Below are 10,462 nucleotides of genomic sequence, written 5' to 3'. Positions count from 1 at the left end.
GCATTCAAGCCCAACAGTCTCATTGACTTCTATGCCGCCCTCCCAAACGACACATACCCTAACATAAAAAAACACGCAATGAAGATGTTTACACTTTTTGGCAGCACTATATCTGCGAGCAAACCTTTTCACACATGAAACACCTGAAAACTCCGATGAGATCAAGATTGACAGATGAACATCTGCATCAGTGTTTGAGACTGGCTGTGACTAGAATGGAACCTGACATTCAACTTCTCACCAGCCAGATGCAGGCCCACGGTTCACACTGATGAACTTACATAGGTAAGCTCACTTTTCTGACTTGAATGAGTCATTCTGAGTATGAACAAATGTAATCATAATAAAATCTACTGCGATAAAATCCATCTCCACAACCATACTGGTAGTGAAATGTATTGTGCTGTTTAGGTGCTGTATCACTTAGTTCGGTTTCTCAGCCTGCTTGCTTTGTGATTTTCACAGGGAAGTTGATGAGAGCGAGCTGCAAACACGGTGTCTACAAGCCTACTGGAACCTACAAAAGGATTATAAGGAAGGAACACAAGAACTTTGAGAGACTGCTCATATGAGTCATTTGAGTAAGAGATTCTGCTCTGACAACTAAGCTAAACTTTTACCTGTTAAGATTGTGCACGGCACAACAGAAAGTTAATGTTCAATGGACTTTTTTTCTGTGAAGAACCCAGAGAGGGTTATTTGGTTATTATTTATTTCATAAAGAGTGTTATTATATATTTCCAGACTTTATTTTTTTCTGTGAAGAACCCAGAGAGGGTTATTTGGTTATTATTCATTTCATAAATAGTGTTATTTATTTCATTAATAGTGTTATTACTTATTTCCTGACTTTTTTTTCTGTGAAGATCCCGGAAAGGGTTATTAATATTTGGTTATGTGTGGCTTTCTAGAAAACAATAAATGTTTACGTTTAGACACTCCTGCGATCGTCACACTTTTTCTGTTACAAACTGACCCCGGCCCCCATCAGAGAAGGGAAAAGTTATGTGGCCCTCACAGGAAAAAGTTTGGGGACCCCTGATTTATTCAGTCTATGGTCCTAACACATCAGCCGTTAGCACACACACTCAGAGCTCACAGCTCCTCATATCTGTTCAGAAACTGGACACAAGTTAAACATGTACAAACCACAGACTGTCTATGTCATGGCGAATACAGTCGCTGCTTTATTTATGTCTGTATGACGTTGTTGTGAGTGTGGACGGAGCAGCAACAGGTTAGTTTTGCCTGATGGGTCCGATTCCATTCAGAAAACACGCATTTTAAAAGCTTTTCGCCTGCCGTCTTATCTGCAGACTTGTCAAAGCGTTAATTCATGGTTTTTACTAACCGTTATCAGTATGTAGTTACTTCGGCATCACTTTGAAACGTGTATTGCAATTAAATCACGGTCAAATATGTTAATTTTGTTGTAGTTGGTATCTCCCATAGAATTTACATGGAGATACGCCCCGCCCCCTCTCCAGCGCCTCTTGTTTGAATGACAGGATCAAACACAGCTGACACAGCCGCGGTGAAACTCGAGCGATTAGAGCGATGCGAATATTGGGTGGTCTACCATAGTATTTACATGGAGATAAGCCCCTTAAAAACCATGAATTAATAAAGCATTAATTATGTGTTTACTCCTGTCATTCAAACAAGACGCTGGAGAGGGGGCGGGCCGTATCTCCATGTAAATCCTATCGGAATCGGATCGATCAGGCTAAACTAACCTGTATCTGCTCCGTCCACACTCACAACAACGTCATACAGACATAAATAAAGCAGCGACGGTATTCAAAATGACATAGACAGTCTGTGTTTTGTATATATTTAACTTTTGTCCAGTTTCTGAACAGATATGAGGAGCTGTGAGCTCTGAGTGTGTGCTAACAGCTAACGGCTGATGTGTTGGGCCAATCACGCAGCGTCATTTCTTGACTAGCAGCAAAACAACCAATCACAGCAGTGCTGGCTCTGTCCAATCACAAACAAGAAGTGTTCTCCCTAAGGAATACCCTTTCCGTCCAATGTGAAATGCTGTGGTGTTTTCTGAAATGCTGTTGTGTTTTCTGAAATGCTGTGGCGTTTGTGAAATGCTGCGGCGTTTTGTGAAATGCTGTTGTGTTTTGTGAAATGCTGTGGCGTTTTGTGAAATGCTGTTGTGTTTTGTGAAATGCTGTTGTGTTTTGTGAAATGCTGTGTGGCGTTTTGTGAAATGCTGTTGTGTTTTGTGAAATGCTGCTGCGTTTTGTGAAATGCTGTAGTGTTTTCTGAAATGCTGTAGCGTTTTGTGAAATGCTGTGGTGTCTTGCACTTCAGGGCCACCGTAATTTAGTGTTCCAATAGATGATATTTTTGAATTGTATGTTTATTGAGAAATAACCAAATAAACCAACAATTATGATTATCGGTTGCTCATGTCATTAACAAAATAATAGCATTAGCTATTACTAAGCAAAATGCTGCCAAACAATCACTTAAGTTAATGAGGGTTAGATGGATTTCTCCATATATTTGGTGTTGGTGTTTGGACTCCATGTTTCTGAATGCTGAATCAAGTTGATATTTTCTTCCAGTATGTTTGTGTTTTAGCTGCTCCTGTTCAATAGTGCTGGAGTTCCACTCTCTTTTAGTTTTGGTTTCCAGGTGATTTGTTATGTAGTATTCATATAACACTTCACCTTCATCTTTCAGAGCTAATTACAGTATTAACTTCAAAATTAAGTCAATGATACTAAATGCTAACCACAAAATCCCCTAAGGGTGTTTTATCTGTACATGGTTTGGGTGCTGCAATGTACATTTGCAGTAAGGAGTATATTTTGCAAGTTTTGATAATCAAATCTCAATTTTAGCCAAAGTGTATCTGGCCTCTTTTGAGTTTTTGTTGGCTGTCTAATTTTACTTTTCAAGCTTTTCAGGGTGCTGATTGCAGTGCCTCAGTACATGTATCATATTAATCTAATGGTTTATAACAGTCTTAATAATTATCATAAGCACTTTAATAACATCTCATTTAAAGTGATTACACTTTGGTAATATTAAACATATGACGATGAGCTTACAGATGCAAAGAGGACGGCAGAGAAAAGCTGAGGGAGGGAAGATTCCAGCTGACGGCATGAGGAGGCCATTTTCCTCTGGGTTAATTGTGCGGACCCATAGGCACTAAATAAGGATGGTTAGAATGACTGGCTAAGTGACAAATGGATGTACAAATCACCCAGATTACTTCCCAGTTATTACAAAATGTTTGGTATTTGGCTGTGTTCCACTCTCCCTCTCTCATTAAGTCTGGCAGTTGCGCCAATGACGCCTATCTTTTACAATAAATCATCTCACTTCAGTTTTCACAAGTTGAAACAAGCCTAAGTGTTTAACATTGATTAGAAGCAACTTTTTGTAATGATGTGAAATTGTGATGAGTCGGTTGGTGAGATCATTAAACGTAAATGAGTTTTGATTGATTGTCTGAAGAGGTGGCGTTTGACCTGCAGCTGTAGTATAAATGGCTGTGGAGAGGTGCTGGTAAGCTGTCTGCAGACTGAGCACCTGGGATGGCGGGTTCCTGGCTGGCATTCTCGCTGAGGAAAGCGACAGTAAGCTGAGTTGTCAGACAGTGCACAGCTGTTCACTTAATTGCCTCGTAGTTTGGGAAGGAGGTTAATGAAGCAGTTTGGCGATCAGAAATGAGAGACAGCCTGAATGTGCACAAAAGAAATTAGTTTCTGGCTGCTGGGACAGGGTTGAAAGCAACATCAGTTTAAATTATTGATTGCATAAACTGAAACACTAAAGGGATAAAGAAACAGGAAGTGCAAAGAGAAGGACAGGTTAGCGAACTGTACAGACTTTACACATGTGTTCATGTTCAGCATGTTCCTTTACAGAGTAATTAGGCCTCAAACTGATAACGACATTTTTAATCCTGTCAAAATATTTTGTGCATGACTAAACTTCTTTCATCAAAATGATGCTCATTCATTCTCTTCTTCGTAAGCTTGAAAGACGGTAATGCTGATTTGCCCTTCAATTATTTTGTACATCTATACATATCATATTACAAATATTGGTGCAAAAAAAATCTACTTTTACAAACTGATAATTAAACACTTTTTTGCAATAATTAAAACTGTGACCAATTATTTTCATGACTGATTGAACTGCTGATTATTTTCTCAATTAATTAACTTCTTGTTTGGGATATTAAATGTTACTAAGTATAAAATATGTCCATCAGTATGTCCCAGAGCCCAAGGTGATGTTTCTTTTCATGCAACAAATAGAATAAAACCTAAACACATGATCACATTATCAATTGTTCACAGTAAGAGGGCTGGAAAACAGCTTAAACCATAAAGTCATTACTAATAAAGTTGCCATGGGTTTTATCGGATTGATTATCAACTGAGTATGTTGTCTTTATAACAAAACTGTTATGCAGCATTACATTGTAAAAGGGTTAGGGGATATGTGTTTTGGGGAAGACCATTATATTAAACAATGTAGTTGATAACAATTACCCAGTTTCCCAACCCCAGTCTATAGTATTAGGGTGTACAGACACCATAATTATTGTAGGCACAATGTCGTTGATATGTTTCATGCATTTTATGAAAACACCTTTAAATGAAGCAAGGAAAAAAATAACAATATACTAATGTGCACACACACTCCCCTTCCCCCTTTTCTAATGTTGTAACGCATGCCATTACACTTCTGAGCCTTCCCCCGAGCACACAGGTAGAGTAACTGTAAGGACCAGATCAAACACCATCCAGCCTCATGGCATATTCATGCCATTATGGGGTGGAAACCCCTGGCATCCTTAATCACCTGCAACTCATTGTGGCGCCTGGACACACCTCCACTCATTAAAATGATGGATGGAGGCATATTCCCCTATTCCAAATGATTTTGTTCTTGTTTAGAAAAGTGCTTATTAGAGAACCCCTGGGCGAACGCGGGGGGATGGGACCTCCAAAACTGAGAGAATGGAGGAGGAGGGGAGTGGGAATTCTGAAACCATCATTATCATAGCTTATCATAAACATTACATTACTGAACAACAATAATTATTTTTGTCCTTAGTCTTTTGATTATTTCAGTGTATACATTAAAGGTATAAATGCTGCCTTTTTTTGTATTCAATTAACTTACACTACATTTCCATATTTTCAAATACATTTCAAAATGTTCATCAACAACACAGATTAAATATATTTTTTAAATGATCAAATAGAGTCTAGCGGACTCAGAATATGCCATCAGCCGCAGCGTGATGGCTTTCAGCAGCGGTCTCTCTCTTGAGGCTCCGTGATGTTGAGTTGGACAACACTAGTCATTAGCTTGTAAAAAAAAGGACTTCCAGTTCTTTGAGGCTCAGGAGGGAGTATAAAAGGGACCAACGACCTCTCAATTTCCCTCACTGGTGTTTGAATAAGCCAGACCGACAGTGGTTGACATTAAAGACTCCCATAGGCCAGGATATTGCCTCTGTGAGAACAAGCAGTAGGCAGGTTAGATGTAATAAACTGGAACTAAATATATTTCGGTCTCCAATTAGGATAAGTTGCTGTCAAGAGTCGCTGTGTGGCGACAATGTCATCTTCTGATTTTATGGATATTTTGTTTGGCTGCATCAGCGACTATCCCACTTGCTACTGAGTGATGAGAAATAAGATGAGCACTGTATTGGCTCTCTTATATAACCTCATTGAAGCCTCCTTACGCCTAATTGTCAGCAATCTAGGCCTGTCAAATTGAATATAACCCCTTCACCGTTAGTTTTAGCTTTCCTCGATTGCTCCAAATGTCTTTACTGAATGACATGGGAGGGTGATATTGTGAGTAATGGAGAACACTAATAGAATTGGCATTAGGTAATACATTTGATGCTATACTGTACATAAATGGCTGATTAGCCTCTGAGCCAAGGATATTGATAGTTCCCTCCTTGACTGGAAGCACATAGGGCCTTTCTCATTTCACTAATTTCCCTTCCTCGACTCCTCGAATCCTCGGTCCTCCGGTAGTGACCCGGAAATGGTTTTCGGCGCGCCATGTTGAAGGACATCTAATCTATATCCAGTCTCTGATAGTGTTACATTATTATGCTGTGAGTGCTCTCATACTTGTTTGATTCTGAAATTGTATATATTTATATAAATATATATATACACCTATATATACACCTCAGGGTTTCCGCTAGGATTTTTTCTCGCCGGTCAAATGTCCGGACAGAATTAATTTTACCGGACAAATTTGAAACTTACCGGTCATGTTTCAATAATAATAATACGAATTGTGTAGCAGAGTTTCCGTTAGCAGGTAATTACGGATTAGGACCGGATATGCTGATGTTTAAAACTCAGTTAATGGGGATCGTTTTTATATTGCTTCAGTTTATAATCGTAACAGATCGGAAAAATTCAGATTCATTTTTTAATAAATGATTCCGCAAACAACAAACACCATAATTATTACATTCAAATAAACTACTTGTAGTAGATGAAGTACATTATTCAAAAGTTTACATTAACTTTGAATAATCACACCCTCCCTCCCTCTCTCTCCTGACAGCCCGTCAGTTTGTCATGCAGCTCACTAAACAGTGGGCGGAGCTTCAGGTGATTATGGAGCAGCTGATCTGATCTCTCTCTTCCGTTCGGTTACACTTCACTCGCGTTTATGTCCATATCGATCAGATCCAGCTCTCCTGATCGGCCTTTATAGAGAGCACAGATCAAACTATTAAGAGTGAATATCGGCCGATAATGATCGACGGCCGATCGATCGGAGCATCGGACATTTTGACCGGCAGGTTTTGAATTTACCGGTTTTTATTAAATTTTACCAGCTAAAAACCGGTAATTACCGGCTAACGGAAACCCTGATTACACCTATATATATATATATATGTGTGTGTATGTCCGAATCTGTAGCCTGTTATTGTCTCATTATACCGCACTGTGAATGAATTTAAAGTAAATATAAGTCGTCATGAACACATCTGTCCATCAGACAGAGGGCTGCTGTGCCTCCTGTCATCATTAATGGACGTCTCTTTAAAATGACCGCTCAGAGGAGAGGAGTTCTCATTTCTCTAACCGCCTGCTGCTTCCCCTCCTCTCTCCTCGGTTCCCCTCCTCTGCTCGCATCTCCTGTGGGCGGGACTAAGAGGATAGGAGTCGAGGATAGGAGTCGAGGAGGGGAAATTAGTGAAATGAGGAAGGCCCAGAGTGTCCTCTCGGGTGAAGCCAGCTCTGAAGATCTTTAAATTGAATTGCAATGGATGAAATGACATTGAGCTTTGTTATGATGCTTTTCAGTTTTAGCTTTGATAAATAAGTTAAGGCTATAAAATGTATTAATATCTCCATAGATAACAGTGTACTTTGCATTCATGGTTTATGACACAATTATGATTTATTAGACATTTCAATAGTTTTTTTCTGTTCATGTCATGAAATAATTATAATCCTGCTTTGTTTAATATATTAATAAGACTAAGACAACATTAAATTGGTCTTAATTTTGAATGTGTCACCCACAATTGTGTATTGCTGTTTGTCATACAACTCTATTATTGTCTAGAAAAAACATCTAGCCCATTAAGACTTGTTATGATTATTTTGTAACATACTATGACCTCTTGACATAATATGACTTTTCCATTATATTTTCAATACTATTGTTTGACTCTTTGACATTTATTATGACCTACTATAGTATGCGTTTCTATTACATTTGTTTCTATTATAATAGTATATACACAACAAACAACTAAACAAATTATATATGACTTATGAAATGTTTTGATGACACCATACTATAATTGTTTTTGATATTTTGGTTTCTGAAACACTATTACATGATATTTTAATGGAATATTATACTATGACCTTTCCATTTCATTCTTTTACTTTCTGTATTATGAATTTTCAAAAATTACCCTTTACACATTTTTATGACATACTATCATAGACTGTATATATAGCATACTATATGACTTTGTTAATACATTTTTCTGTAACATAATATATAATGGATGCATTTAATGACACGCATATTACTTCTTCAAAAATATTTCTCACATACTATGACTCCTTATGACATTTGTGTTGCATTCTCTTTTAAGATTTCTTTACACAGTTTTCCTTATCATTTTATGAAAACTATACCATTTGTGTGGCATAATATATAATATGAAGTTCTTAATATATGGTTGTTTATTGATTTCTTGATGACATTTTATGTTCATTTGTACCTTTCTTCTACCTTGTTCTTTTTTTACTATGACTTTTTGACATTTTGACATTTGACCTTTTAATGCATTCTTCTGTTACCCACTCCACTGTGAATTGTTTAACACATATTATCCCTTTTTCAAATTTGTATGACATACTTTACTATGACCTTAAATAAAATGACCCTTTTTTCATTCTTTGAAATATAATACTATTACTTTTTCTACATGACAAACTATATGATGACGTTTTTAATATAATGTCAATGTTTTAATGACATACTATACTAGGACCTTTTTTTTCAACCTCTTTTTGTTATCTACTCTTTGACAAACTTTTCATATTTCCATGACATGCTATGACTTATTTGATATGAGAATCACAAATGACCCATTGACATACATGAAATGCTCTGCAGAAGAAATACCTAATACTATTAAAAACTAAACTTTATATTTTGGTGCTGTTTTTTTTATGTATGGCTACAGTAACAAAGAATGGGCTTGGGATACAGATTAGTTTCATCAATATTGTGTGATAGAAGATTGTGGAATTTGTTAATGTAGATGAAAACAAGATCAGTCTCATTCTCTCAATGATGATAAATAACCAAAGACACATACATAGTTTGAACTTTTTTATTCATCTTTTTTTTTTGTTCTTTTACATTTTTGCTTTACGAAACAAATGTTTGCAGATGTCCTATGAATAAACAACAGCACCCTTCCTCCTTAAAAACAGGGGTCCACCACCACTGTATTATCAAGAAAAGAGACTCTTCTTGTCCAATTACAACCTCTCCAGATTCCCAAAGTGACTCTTATTTCCTGTATTTGACATTCGTTTAAGTGCATTAGTAGACAACATAACCATTTAGATTAATGTGCAATAGCTGAGTTTATGGTCAATGCGAAAAAGATATATACATTGCAGCTATGACTCACATTAACTGTCTTTTTTTAATCACTTGATCTAGCGTCAGAACTGGAGAGGGTGACAATCACAACGTAAGGAGTCTCCTTTCAAGCACAGCCTTCGTAAACAGCAACCTTTACCAACATCATTATCATCGTCATCATCAGGATTAACTAGACTCTTTTGTCATACCTGTTTTCCTCCAGTAAGACAAAAAGGTTAATAGATAGAATGGTTTAAAATAAAGTTTAGTGATTGTGCTTTTAAAACCAAAGTAAAACAAATAACAAACATTGACAACAACACGAAACATTGCAAACAGTGCATTACAAAAAAGAAAAAAAAAATCCCAAAGTGGCACTTTCTTGGGGCAGCTAAATAATATAGCAATTTACAACATGGATGGAAATGATACAAATAATTATATTTACTGGCATAATAAAATTAGAATTCGCAAAATAAAACATGGAAGACAAATTTGAGGTACCACAGTGGGTAAAACAAGAGGACATCATGTATACACGTATATTTACAGACAGTCCACCCCTCTCTGCTTGCAGCTTTTTTATTACAGTAATATCTGTATTGGCTCTCCAAAGTTCTTGGCGAGGCAAGCAGAGTCATGTCAATGTCTGGAGTAGGATTTCTTTCCATATTGCATTGGAATTAAACATAAATATACTACTGCGTATTTTGTTTTCAATGCACCATTCTTTTATCTTCAGACACTCCTTTTTTTTTTTTAAATGGACATAGAAAATGATAAGTTAGAAAAAAAAGCATTGGTCTGTTTTCCAGATGTAAAGAAACACTACTGATGTACAGTATAATGGCAGCCAACATGATGGTGAAATACTGAAATATTTAAAATTTTAAGAGAAAGAATGGTGCTCCACTCTTGGAAAAATCAGGACAGTTCTTCTTCTGTTCTTCAGCTTTCTACCATCTGTAACAAATAGAAAAAAAATGGTTAACATATCTTTTCATAACCAGAGCTAAAGATCGTCAGTAACAGATATTTTTATATCTGTTTTTGATTCATTCATTTTTACTCGTATGTGTTAACCTAACTGATAATAAACCTGTTTCTGATTCGGTCCCTGATATATGCAATAAGTAGCAAGGCAATACAGTAGATTAATGTGGAACAAGCATGACATGTCATGCTTTTCCGGTTATAACCCGTCCCCTTGTGTATTATGAAGGTTTTTATGCATGTAAATGGTCCCTCAAAGTACTGAGAGTAAAACTCTAACACAGAAAAGACCTCCCCAAAACGCCTCGTTGGAGAT

At 36.8% G+C, this 10,462-nt stretch overlaps 1 protein-coding gene across 6 annotated transcripts in view; it reads right to left on the bottom strand.

Moving 5' to 3' along the window:
- Nucleotides 1–8,879: 8,879 nt before the first annotated feature.
- The window catches only part of robo1 (roundabout, axon guidance receptor, homolog 1 (Drosophila)), a 254,486-nt gene continuing 252,903 nt past the window's right edge, over nt 8,880–10,462 (bottom strand). For all 6 annotated transcript variants that reach the window (XM_034207109.1, XM_034207111.1, XM_034207110.1 and 3 more), the window contains one exon: nt 8,880–10,116. In XM_034207109.1, the coding sequence (XP_034063000.1) occupies nt 10,102–10,116 (15 nt within the window). In that variant the 3' untranslated portion in view covers nt 8,880–10,101. The remainder of the gene's footprint in view (nt 10,117–10,462) is intronic.

The sequence above is a fragment of the Gymnodraco acuticeps genome, unplaced genomic scaffold, assembly GCF_902827175.1.
Source record: "Gymnodraco acuticeps unplaced genomic scaffold, fGymAcu1.1, whole genome shotgun sequence".
NCBI lineage: Eukaryota > Metazoa > Chordata > Actinopteri > Perciformes > Bathydraconidae > Gymnodraco > Gymnodraco acuticeps.
This window is presented reverse-complemented; position numbering and strand designations above follow the sequence as displayed.